The 12,871-nt window shown below is 35.4% G+C and overlaps 1 protein-coding gene across 1 annotated transcript in view; it reads right to left on the reverse strand.

The window, feature by feature from the left end:
• Window positions 1-12,871, reverse strand: part of RHPN2 (rhophilin Rho GTPase binding protein 2) — a 74,994-nt gene that overhangs the window by 22,116 nt on the left and 40,007 nt on the right. Inside the window, exons 3-4 of the mRNA XM_044664185.1 lie at window positions 6,925-7,053; window positions 2,438-2,513 (exon numbers count right to left, since the gene is read on the reverse strand). Of these exons, the coding sequence (XP_044520120.1) occupies window positions 2,438-2,513; window positions 6,925-7,053 (205 nt within the window). The remainder of the gene's footprint in view (window positions 1-2,437; window positions 2,514-6,924; window positions 7,054-12,871) is intronic.

Below are 12,871 nucleotides of genomic sequence, written 5' to 3' on the forward strand. Positions count from 1 at the left end.
GGGAAATTAAACCTTTGTCAGAGAGTTTTTTATAAAGATTTTTTCTCACTTTGTTGTTTTCCTTCTAATTTTGGTTACGTTGGTTTTGTTTGTATAAAACCTATTTAATTTGATGTAATCAAAATCATTCATTTTACATTTCGTAATGTTCTCTGTCTCTTGCTTGGTCTTAAATTCCTTCTTTTCCCACAGATCTGACAGGTATACTATTCTATATTCACCTAATTTATTTGTGATTTCATTCTCTATATTTATTTACCAATTTTGAATTTATCTTGGTATAGGATGTGAGATGTTGATCTAGACTGATTTTTTTCCATACTGTTTTCCAATTTTCCAGCAATTTTTGTCAAATAGTGAGTTATTGTCTCAAAAGCTGGGATCTTTAGGTTTATCAAACACTAACTTGCTGAGGTCATTTACCCCTAGTCTATTCCATTGATCCACACTTCTGTCTCTTAGCAAAACAACAATACCAAGTTGTTTTGATGACCACTGCTTTATAGAACAGTTTAAAATCTGGTACTGCTAGGCCCCCATCCTTCATTTTTTTTTCATTATTTCCCTTGATAATCTTGATCTTTGGTTCTTCCAGATGAACTTTGTTATAATTTTTTCTAATTCTATAAAAAAAGAAGGTTTTTTGGTGGTTCGATAGGTATGGCACTGAGTAAGTAAATTAACTTGTGTAGGATTGTCATTTTTATTATATTAACTCATCCTACCCATGAGCAATTAATGTTTTTCCAATTATTTAGATCCAGTTTTAATTGTATGACAACTGTTTTGTAGTTGTGATCATATAATTCCTGTGTTTGTCTTGATAGATTCCTAAATATTTTATATGGTCTAGAGAGATTTTACTTTAAAAATTTTTTATTCTATTATTTATTTAGAATATTTTCCCATGGTTACATGATTTATGTTCTTTCCCTTCCCTCTCCCAGAGCTGGTGAGTAATTCCACTGAGTTATACATGTATCATTGTTCAAAACCTATTTCCATATTATTAATATTAGCAATAGAATGATCATTGAAATTCAAAATCCCTAATCATATACCCATTGAATCACATGATTGATCATATGTTTTTCTTCTGCATTTCTATGCCCACAGTTATTTCTCTAGATGTGGATACCATTCTTTCTCATAAGTCCCTCAAAGAGTGATTTTAAATGGAGTTTCTCTTTCTAACTCCTGCTGCTAAGTTTTGTTGGAAATATATAGAAATGCTGATGATTTATGTGGTAATTTTTATTTTTTGAGTTAACTCAATTAGTTTTTAAAAAATCTAGTCCTAGATCAACTGGAAGAAAAAAAAGAACTACTATTTTCACATTTTCTCCCATTTTAATGAGATGCCATTCATTCTATATTTCTCTGGGTCTAATATTTTACTTCAAATGCTCAGGAGACCTTAAATACTAGGCAAATAGAGATGATAAGCAATAAACCACTTTTCTTTAGTTCTGAATGTGTTCCCTGAAATCCTGATTTGCTTTAACTCTTATTAGGAATCACAGACTGGGTCAAGTTGGGGAATTAAAAATAGGGATTATAGGTTATATTCCAGAAGAAATAGGGATAAGGCTGACATTGCTAGTAAAAAGAACAATCAAATACAGTTGGCATAGAGGACATAAACAGCTTTGGATTCAGGAAGACCTTTTTCAAGTCCTGCTTGACATTTTAGGTATCTAATCATTAGCTAGTAATATTTCATTTAAATGCCCCCAAAGAACTCTCTAAGTCAATAAACAGCAGATGAGCTGCCAATCTGCTTATAGTGGAAGACTTTTCCACACTTGGGAGTTTTCCCTCATTGATAAAATCATAAATCCAAGCTTTACCTCATATCCTGTCTAGACCATCTTTCTAAAAAAGGGAGAAATAAAAGTGCAAGAATATAAACATTTTTAAATTAAAAAAGTAAATAAATATGAATCCCTTGTTTCTTGATATGAATGAATAGGAAACAATTTTTAAAAGGAATCTTTAGGAATCTAAGTTCAGTTTTCGCCCAAAGAGACTAAAACCAGTTTAAATTTTCCTATGTAAAAGTTTTGAACCAAACACCACAGTATATTCTTCTTACTCTCAAAATAATTTTAAAACTGCAAAATTTTACCTACATATTCTTTTTAACTCAAAAGTTTGTGGAAATGGATTATGCTTACCTGGATATTACCACCTGAACTTCTAAGTTGATTTAAAATAAAAATATGGTTAAAAAAGGAATGTGATAATGTTTAAGATTCTCAGCTGAGTTTACATGGTAAAATAGATGAGATTAGGATAACACAAAGTTAAATTTAAGCATATTTTAGATATAAGCAAAAGTAGCATAACATATTCAGACTTTCATTTCTACTTCTATATTTACATTTTAAGTAATGATTCTCATTCTTAGTCACAGTGCTCAGGTTTGGAGATTTACCTTAAGAAGGACTGAAAAGTCAACTTCTTTGGTTTCCTTTAGACCAAGAGGAATCAGGGGAATTGTAAATGTCTCTCTGTAAGAAAACACAACAAAACTACATGAATAAGTGCAGCCAGGACACTACTATAAAATCTAATTATCAATGCAAACATCTTATATGATAAGTTTAAAAGTACCTGCTAGAATAATATGCTTTCTAAGAAAAATCTATCTTTTACAAATTCCCTAGGAATGTGTCCCAATTCCCTAGAACAGTGTTGGTGAAGGTTTTCAAGTTCTAGTGCCTAGACTGCAATTTCAAGCTGCCTGTAAGCACCCTCTGAATTACCCCAAAGAGGGAGGAAGTGCTAGCTTTGGGCAGCTGGGCAGAGGGGCGTGGCATGCAAACATTTGTCCTCAGGCACTAGGAAGAGGGGGACTGGGCAGCTCCTCCAGTGCTGGCTCTGCACTCATGCCAGTACTCTGCCAACGCTGCTCTAAAATATGTCCAAAACATTTCCTCATATTTCACAATTAAGCTATCTCTTTCTCCTCTCCTTTTGCTTTTCACATTGAAACACCTCTTCTGTGGGATATACCCTTGTTGATACTTGCAGATTGAGTACCCTAGAAGATGGCTAGTATCCCAAGTTCCAAGATACTCTGTGGGTCATCACTCTTAAAAATTCAGAATCTGGGGCAGCTGCGTAGCTCAGTGGAGTGAGAGTCAGGCCTAGAGACAGGAGGTCCTAGGTTCAAACCCGGCCTCAGCCACTTCCCAGCTGTGTGACCCTGGGCAAGTCACTTGACCCCCATTGCCCACCCTTACCAATCTTCCACCTATGAGACAATGCACCGAAGTACAAGGGTTTAAAAAAAAAAATTCAGAATCTCCTTGGGCCACAGTCCACAGTACTCTCCTGCCTCCGCCATGTTAGCTATATCCAGAGCTAGCAAATTTAGCTTTTTATAGACCTTTAGGGGAATAGCCTAAAGTCCCATTCCCCTCTTGTACTATTTTCTTAGAGAGATAGTAGAGATGTTTTATATCTACCACTTTAATTCTGAATGAACTCTCCCCAGGGACTGAGTAAGGATGCAATAGGGAGAGTATACCTCTTAATTTAGGGGGGTGTATTACAATATTTTGGTCTTCCCTACACTTTCTCAGTAAATATCCTTTTTCTAAATGCTAATTAATATTAATTGGTTAATTAATATTAGATAGATATTAACTAGTTAAGTGATATTGGTAGAACAATGCAAGATGGGGACTTCGAAGGCTACAGTTAGGATAGCCACTTAAAGGTTTTACCCCTAGAAACTTGAGCATAATAGCAGCTTCCCCTAGGTGGACCCACCCTAGGCAACTCCAGATTGGTTGTTGCCTTGAAAATAAGCAAATACGTCCTAATATATAAAATGGAACAGAGAATAGTCTGAAAATTTATAGGGCATTAAAGCATCATCTCCACATGTGGAATTGAGTGTGACTTCAATTCAAGGCAAGATTCTAGAATATATTGCTAAAAGAATGGATTGCTACCATTTAGAAAGGGAAACTGTGATCACTCAGAGTTACATTTATCAAGAAAAAGTCACATGAAACTAATTTCATTTCCTTTTATGACAAGCTTACTAGACTTGTAACTCAAGGGAATTAAATAAATATGACGAATCTAAATTCCAGAAAGTCACTAAAAGTCTTTCATGGGAAGAAGACTCAAACCTTCTTCAATGGGTCTATCCTAATCCCTCTTGCTCCATTAGTTAGTGAGCTACATCATCCTTTCCTTTCTCTTCCTGGCCAAAATTATTTTGGATTTAATTTGAATGTGCCCTTTATTTACTTCTATGTGAATATGCTGTATTCCTCTAGTGGAATGTAAACTTTCTGAGAGCGAGGACTTTCCCACTCTTATGTTTATTCCCAAGCACTTGGCATACATAGTAGGTGCCTGATAGATGCTTGTTAATTTTTGAAAGTATCCATAAAGAAAAGACAATATAAGTTAATTGGATTCAGAACTAGTTGAATGACTGAACCCAAAGAGTAGTGTATAAGAGTTCAGGACATTTGGCAAGGAGTTGGTAGTAGTTAGAGGGATAAAGTTGTATATATTGCCTCTAGTCCCTATTTAGCACAGTGTTCTCTCACAGTAGGTGTCAAATAAGTATTTTTAATCAATTAATATATTAAAAAACATAGTAGTAGGAATATTCCAATACATATTCTGACCTCCTGAGTTCTAATCCTAGTTCTGCCCTAATTTGTTCTGATACCTAAGGAATCACAGATTTCTAATCTGATACCTTACTAATGGGAAAAAGTTAATATGTGGCCTATCTCACAGAGATGTTCTGAAAATGAAAACAGATACATTGGTGTGACCTTTCTTTTTAGAAACAGAAAATGCCTGCAATATGTTTGCATATACTTTCAGTTGCAATCATTCTTTTTACTATTTTCCTTAAGATATTTTGGTGGTTTCAGGTAGAATGCTGATGGTTTATAAATTAAAACCAAATTTATCAATATAGTTTTAGAAATAGATAATAGATAGGAAAGTGTTACTTTGGAAATAGGCAAAATTTTTGTAGAAATGCAAGGTATTATGATGAATCTGCATATTTATCTTTCATCTTCTCATCCATATCTTAAAACATGACACATGTAGAAACTATGCTCTCTCAATATCAAATGACCACAGTCATTCTAAGAAAAATATAAGGTTGTATTTCTTGCAAGTGTTTGAAGGAGGATCTCAAAAGAGATGATCTGGTTCTTCAGCATTTTATGTTGCCAATGGGAGGGTCAAACTATATAAATTTATTTTATTTTTGGTCAAGCTGTCTTCAAAACTAAAGTGAAGAAAATTCCAATAGGAGAGAATACAGAGATTTCTCTCTTCATAGGGAAAAATGGAGATTTTTATTCACCAATGATTCATCTCCTGCTATTATCTAAATTATTTTTGTTCATAAAACCATAATAGGGCAACTTTTCAGATATCACTCAAAGGATCATAGCAAATAACAATCCAAAGCTGACCCAAATAAAATGTTGTGTTTTTTTTAAACTTTGTAGAATTTTTCAAGAAATGTTTCCCATGCCTACTCCCTGAAAGGCCCACTGGTATTAAATTATTCTTCAAGATTTGTTCAAAGCTTTTTTCCCCTCAAAAACAATGATTTTTTTATAGGGTAGTTCACATCTACAAATGAGGGGTTTGGGCTATATATGTATATATATATATATATATAGAAATATATATATATATATATATATTTAAACCCTTTGTACTTCGGTGTATTGTCTCATAGGTGGAAGATTGGTAAGGGTGGGCAATGGGGGTCAAGTGACTTGCCCAAGGTCACACAACTGGGAAGTGGCTGAGGCCGGGTTTGAACCTAGGACCTCCTGCCTCTAGGCCTGACTCTCACTCCAGTGAGCTACCCAGCTGCCCCTGGGCTATATTTTTAAGGTCTTCTCTCACTCTAAATCTTGTAGTCCTATGACATCTAAATAGGAGATTTCTTGCCACTCAAGTTTTCAGAATATAAAACTTGAGTATTGGCCTTTTTTCCTACCCAATTACATAGCATTACATTTATTTTATTTTTCAAATACTTTTTGATAAATTACCAAAGCATGCCACTTAAAAACTACCTTTTCGGCAAAAATCATGCATCTATAGCTTTTTATTTGTTTGTTTGTTTTTAAGACTACATCTCTTCATCTCTCTTGGGCTAAAAACACGAGGGCTACTTATAAGCCTGATCCTACTGTTTTCAATATAGACCAGACTGACTCTCTCATGCAACCTAGTGGTCCTTAACCCTAGGGGCTATCACATTAATGTCAAACTGAGTATAGATACCCAGAGTCCAATGCAGCTCACAATGCCCAAGTTCCATAGCCAAGGTGAGACTCCTAGTAGGTCGGATTATGCCACCACACTCATTTTAGCAGAATTTCCTCATCAACATATTTTTACAAGTTTTTTCTTTTTTTCAATTGCTAGAAAGATATGTGTATTATATATGGCTGTAAACAATAGCAATTATGTCCTTCTGTTCAGCAAACCAATTCTCTCAATACAGTTGGCCATCCTATTTCTACTGCAAAACTTCCCCAGCACACAATTATAAAGAATAACCCCTTATGCCTGAGTCATAGAAGCTCAACTCCTAACAACAGGATAAGGAGAGGTTTTTTGACACTGGATATTGGCACAAAACTCTTCCTGTTAAAATGTGTAACATATGAGCTCAGGATAAATGCCTTTTTGTTAAACACTTGATTCATTTTAGCACATACTCAACAGATTCATCTTTATTTAGTTCTGGCAACCTATTCAAACCACATCTTCCAGAGACTTAGCAATCTTTGTCATGCTTTGTGTCAACAATCCAAATATAACATCTTTTCCTTTTATCATACACTGTATACTCACGTTTGGTGCAATAACAACAAGTGTTGAAATATCAACGCTTTGACTTACTCTGTGTTCTGGTAAACTTCCACTGAGATGTTAAGTCCTTCTAATTCCTCCTTTAAGATCTGCAGATCTGAATTTACGTAACTAAGTTCCAAAAGAACCTGGTCTCGAACTTTGTTATTTGTGGTTGCTCTGGAGGAAAAAAAAAAAAAGCAGGAGGGGGGGGGGGGTGGATTAAACTCAGTGAATTTCCAAGATTGCACTGTGAACAGACTCTACATTGTAGGGGAGCTTTGTTGAATCCCTTAACTGGCATTCCCAGAATTTTAAAGATTTTTAAAAAATGAGATGGTAGACTCTCAGGTTTCTCAAGGAATAAACTGTCAAAAAGTACCTAGAAAAGTTATCCACTAAAGCACCTTGAAGGTCTGATCACAGCCAAATAAGAACAAATGGAACTAAATAATTTATCATATTGTAGACTGAAAGTTGATATATTTTAGGGATGTGAGAGACAATTGCCATTATGAGGAGAGCCTTGAAACCAGCTAATAAGTACTTTGTTTGCCAAACAGAGCTACAATGTCCAAGGACACACTAGTTTAAATTATAAGGTAATGTGTAAAATCTTGCAAGGAAGAATCATGGAAGAATATGAGCCTTATTACCTCCTTAAAACAACTAAAAGGGAAAAAAGATTAAAGAAAATCTGACAACAGTCTTGACTAAGCAAAGTCATCCCAAAAGCATTTAAGAATGAAACTTCAAAGAACACAACAAAGAAAGGGCTCCCCTTTTTAAAAATAACAAATTTGTTTCAGTCTCAAGGACAATGAAGTGACTACACTTGGATTCTTAATATCACAATTACAGATAATACTGTATGAGGAAGTAAAAAGGCTACCAAATAAGAAAAAAATGGAAAGAAATGCTAGACTGAACTAAGTCTATACAAAGAAGGTCTATGCTAGGGGGGATACAATTATGGGGACAGAGAAGGGTTGGTTTTCAGTTATTTTAAATAAGAATACCAAAACTCTAGGGAAAATATCTCAGACCTTACTATTATCACTACCACACCTAGAAACTAAAAGAATACCAGTAATTATCAATTCACATGCTTACTGTTCTATCACAACAAAATATTTATAAGAAAAATTTACACATGGAAATTCTTAAAGGTATAAGAAAGGAAAAGTTAGGCTCCCACAAATTATATTATATAACAGATCTAATAGACCATATTTTACAGTCATGCATTTAGCTGAAAATTGTAGAGTACAAGATTCTATTGTGTTTATTGTTTGTTAATAAAAATAGTTTAACTTTGTAGAACAAAACTCTCCCTTAAAAAGCTCTCCCTTACGACAATTCACATGAAATATTAAATTTCTTGAAGATAGAAAAACAGAATTAATTTTACTCAACAATCCTCTGATTATTACTATCAAGTGAGGCAGAAAGCAGAGACATACTTGCCAAGGTATTTATCACTGTCCTGTAGAATGCCCAGTACAGAGCTCAAATGAAGGATTCTCTATAAACGATGATATCTACCAGCACTATTTGCAAATTACATTAGACTAAATGAGACTTATAATGTCTCAAAAGAATTTGGCCTCAGCATCCATAGTGTATGAAGAATGTTCATTGGCCTGATTATGATATACAGTTGGACAGACAACTTATCAGAATCTTTAAAAGATGATATAGGTCAAAGTTCTCCAATTTTTATACTCTACCCAATCAACAGAAGGAATTTGCCCAAGTATTCCAATCTGGATTTATAAATTATATTCATGTGCTACTTATATATGTACATATACATACACACATAATATAGGTATATAAAGGATTATATAAGTATGAAATAAAAATATTTTAAATAATTATTTTATTTTTTACAATAAAAGAATCTAATGCTATCTAAAAAAGTTTTTTAGCAAGTGTGATGTGATTGAATATGCTTTATTGCTTTGGAAATTCTGGTTTAACATTTTCTGATATAGTGATTTGAAGATTTGGTTCGAAGTTTGCTATATTTTGATACCTATTTTAATGGTTGTCACAACAAGAAAACATGATTTCACTAACATATATGTTCATGGGAGAAGTGAGTCATTGTTATTAAATCACAAAGATCTTTTTTCAACCCACCAGACAGACAAAGGTTTTTGTTGAAATTTGGCTAATAAATTTTGGAGATGGTCTCTGCAAGTTAAGTGGCTCTGTCAGATAGAGAAAAGGGAGTAATGGCAGATGACAGAACATCTTGGTAGGTGCTGGTTTCCTGGTGGTGGCTAACCTTCTTTGTTCACAAACTGTACAATGGATTTCGGAAAGAAGCAAGACGATTGCTGCTGCCCTTGGGCCTGGGGTTCTGCTTTTGTCTACCTGAGCCCCAGGCCCATACCTGAGTCAGATTGGCAACCTTATTCTCAAATTCTGAAATCCAATCTGACTCAGGTATGGGCCTGGGGCTCAGGTAGACAAAAGCAGAACCCCAGGCCCAAGGGCAGCAGCAATCGTCTTGCTTCTTGGGGCTGGTAGAGTCCAGGGAATAAAAAACCTAAGTAGGCAGCTAATATATTTGGAAAGCATTTTCCCACTTCACCCCTGACCCAGGCCACTTGAGCCCTCTGTTTGGGATTCTACACAGTTTAATATTCTGTCCCAAGATGGATCTCATTCCATCCAATCTTTCCTGATGCTCAGGCAGAGGCTACCTGTTTTCACTGTATCATTAGGTCCTAGAGTCCAGGAAGCATACAGAGACCAGGTCAAGAGACACAGCAGGCATACACTACTATTGCAATGATAGGATAATGAAACACAGGGGAGGGGAAGCGGAAAAATGATTATTCAGTTTTTTTAAAAATATACTTTATTGATATAACTATTGATATAACTTATTGATATTACTTCACTTCCATCTAACCCTGGAGAAGGTGTCCTAAGGGGCAGCATTATGCTATAATATACTATAAATAGAGAGAGAAAAAAGACTCGATTATTTGAGAGACCAATGAAGTGATGATACTGCATACCTGCAGGGGTATAAACATTTTGCATGAGAAGAAAGTCATCATGAATTCTAAACAGTATAGTAGAGGGAGAAGCTGGGTAGCTCAGTGGATTGAGAGTTAGACCTGGAGACAGGAGGTCCTGGGTTCAAATTTGGCCTCAGACACTTCCTAGCCATGTGACCCTGGGCAAGTCACTTAATCCCCATTGTTTAGCTTTTACCACTCTTCTGCCTTGGAACCAATATACAGTATTGATTCTAAAACAGAAGATAAGGGTTTAAAAAATAAAATTAAATAAAAAGTGTAGTAGAGATCTTTCCAGAATTATAATCATGTGCAGATCCCAGCTTCTAACATGACTCTTCATTTCCCCATGTCTGCAGCCCTGAAGGCCACTAAGGGCAGACTTTTCTCTCTTTCTCTCTCTCTCTCTCTCTCTCTCTCTCTCTCTCTCTCTCTCTCTCTCACACACACACACACACACACACACACACATGATTTTCTCCTTAAAACTCTAATAATTCTATTGTTTATATAACTCTAAACTATATTAACTTTTTCTAATTTTTTTTTTTTTACTAAAGAGGTTTACTTACTATCCATGATGATCATTTGTGTCACTAGCATTTGGGTGGAGGAAGCTAAGTTGGTGAAAGTGAATTAACCTCTCCTTAAGATAACCAGAAAATCAGACCTTTATTCTGAACTTTTCATGCTCCTATAAACTACAGGCATTTGAGATGTGGTAGACAGTGATAATTCTAGCCCAATAATGCTCCTGGGGACAGGAGAGTGATGAAGAAATCTCCTATCACAGTAGTCCTGGCTCCTGCCTCTACTGGCAGGGAAGCCTCTGCTGGCCTAGCCTTGCATGCATGGCCCTCTTCCTACTCTCCACAAAGAATGGAAATCATGACCTTCCTTGGAGATGGAGTGCTTCAGATTCCAGATCACATCTATCCATATCACATGTGTTCAGCAAGATTTATATGAGAGTGAATATAAAAATATTCTAAACAGGTACCTTGTTTTAAAATCACCTAAATTTTCCACACATATGCCATCTCTACACCATTAGAGTTTACCTGGTACCCACCAGAACCTTGACTTCACTTCTAGAACCACCTGGGTCTCTGATAAGTCTTATGTTGCCTAGAGCCATGCCTCAACCACAACTTGAAGGCTACATCTCCATAGGCTATGTGTACCCTGTTTTCCTTCATACTTCCCCTGCTCCCCTCTTTTACATGTTATGTTTCTCCATCAGAATATAAAATCCTTATTATCTTGCTTGTATTTATATCCCTACCAGCTAAGCTTTGTGCCTGGCACATAGCAAGCACTTCATAAATGTTTTGAAATTTTTTTTTAAAGAAGAAGAGGGAAAAAAGTTCTGCAAAATTAACCAATATATCAAAAGAAACAGCATTCTTTACCCATGATCCTCCCTGAAAACAAGTCAGGGGAAGGTGTCTTCTCAAAACTCTTCTTTGGAGCTAACCATTATGTTTATTATATTTATTATGAATTATAATTTTATAGTATTCAGTTTTGATTGTTTTGTGCTTGTTCTTTCCAATTACAATGTTATAGTCATTGTATGTATTGTTTTCCTGGCTCTGCTTACTTTGTTTTTTGTAAGTTAATCCAAATATTTCCACAAGTCTCTGCATTCATTATTTCTTAAAGCGTCAGCATAGTAATAATTCCATTACAGTTGTGAAGATGGAATTGACTCTCCCCTTGCCTACTTTTAAATTTAATCAACCAAAAGCGTAGATACTCCTACTTAACATTAAGTAGGGGAGGTCCACAAGCCACTTACTACAGAGGGTGACAACTCCAGAAGCAACTGACCACCCCCTGGGCAGTGCTAAGCAAATTTAAAGACTGCAATTGGTCTCCATAAAGTAGAGGAAAGGACAGGAAATGACATAAAAAAGGACTATAAAAGATTAGGAACTTCCTGTGCAAGAGGTCTTTATCCTGAATTTTTGGGTTGGAGGATCCTCTCCTTCAGGACTTCATCTTGGGACTTTGGTCTTTGGCTTCACTTGGACCTGGGATTCTGGCTCTTGGGATTGCTTCTTGGTAAGATTGCTTCTGGATCTTCTCTGTTTGGATCTTCTCCCAGTGAGTGAAAAGCTGACCCTCCTTTCCTGGCTTCTGGAGAGATTAGTTCCAGAGAGGCCTCCCCTTCCTGGAGGAGGCCACATGGGTTGAACCCTTGCTTAATTCACCACCAAGTCCTCTGGCTGAGGGTTTAACAAGCCCTGTGTGGGTTGAGCTGAGCACTGGAGAAATATTTCATGTGGTAAGATAGGTATTTCCTCTATCCTCTTTTTCATTTCTCTACTTTTGGTCTCTCCACGCTCTTTGTAAATAAAAGCTGCTAAAAGTCATTTTGACTTGAGCTGTATTAATTTTAAAATCGGTGACCACAGTACTATCTTAGAATTCTCATATATTTAGTCCAACCATAAAATTTAATTCCTTACACAGTAATATACTATAATTTATTTAGCCATTCCCCAATAGATGATACCATCTATTGCTACCATAAAAAGTACTGCTATAAATATTTTCAGTATATATGGAGCCTTCCTTTTTGTTACTGATCTCCCACTAACTATTCTCATTTTTTGTTTTCTTTGCAAGTTTCAGGGTGGTAGTGAAATCTCAGTTGCTTTAATTTCCATTTCTTTTATTATTAGTGATTTAGAACATTCTTCATAAAATTGTTAGAAGTTTGCATTTCTTCTTTTGAAAGTTGTTTGTTTCTATACTTTGATCAAATATCTATTGGGAATGGTTTTTTAAATTTATAATATGTACAAACATAGATACATAATGTTTATTTTCATTTTTATATATCTTGAAGACCAAACCAAGAGAAATTTAATGCAGATTTTTCCCCATTAAACGGCTTCCCTTTTTGTCCTAGGCACATTCATTTTGTTTGTGCAAAGTTTTTCAGTTTCATC

Source organism: Gracilinanus agilis, chromosome 2 (genome assembly GCF_016433145.1).
Source record: "Gracilinanus agilis isolate LMUSP501 chromosome 2, AgileGrace, whole genome shotgun sequence".
NCBI classification, from domain to species: domain Eukaryota; kingdom Metazoa; phylum Chordata; class Mammalia; order Didelphimorphia; family Didelphidae; genus Gracilinanus; species Gracilinanus agilis.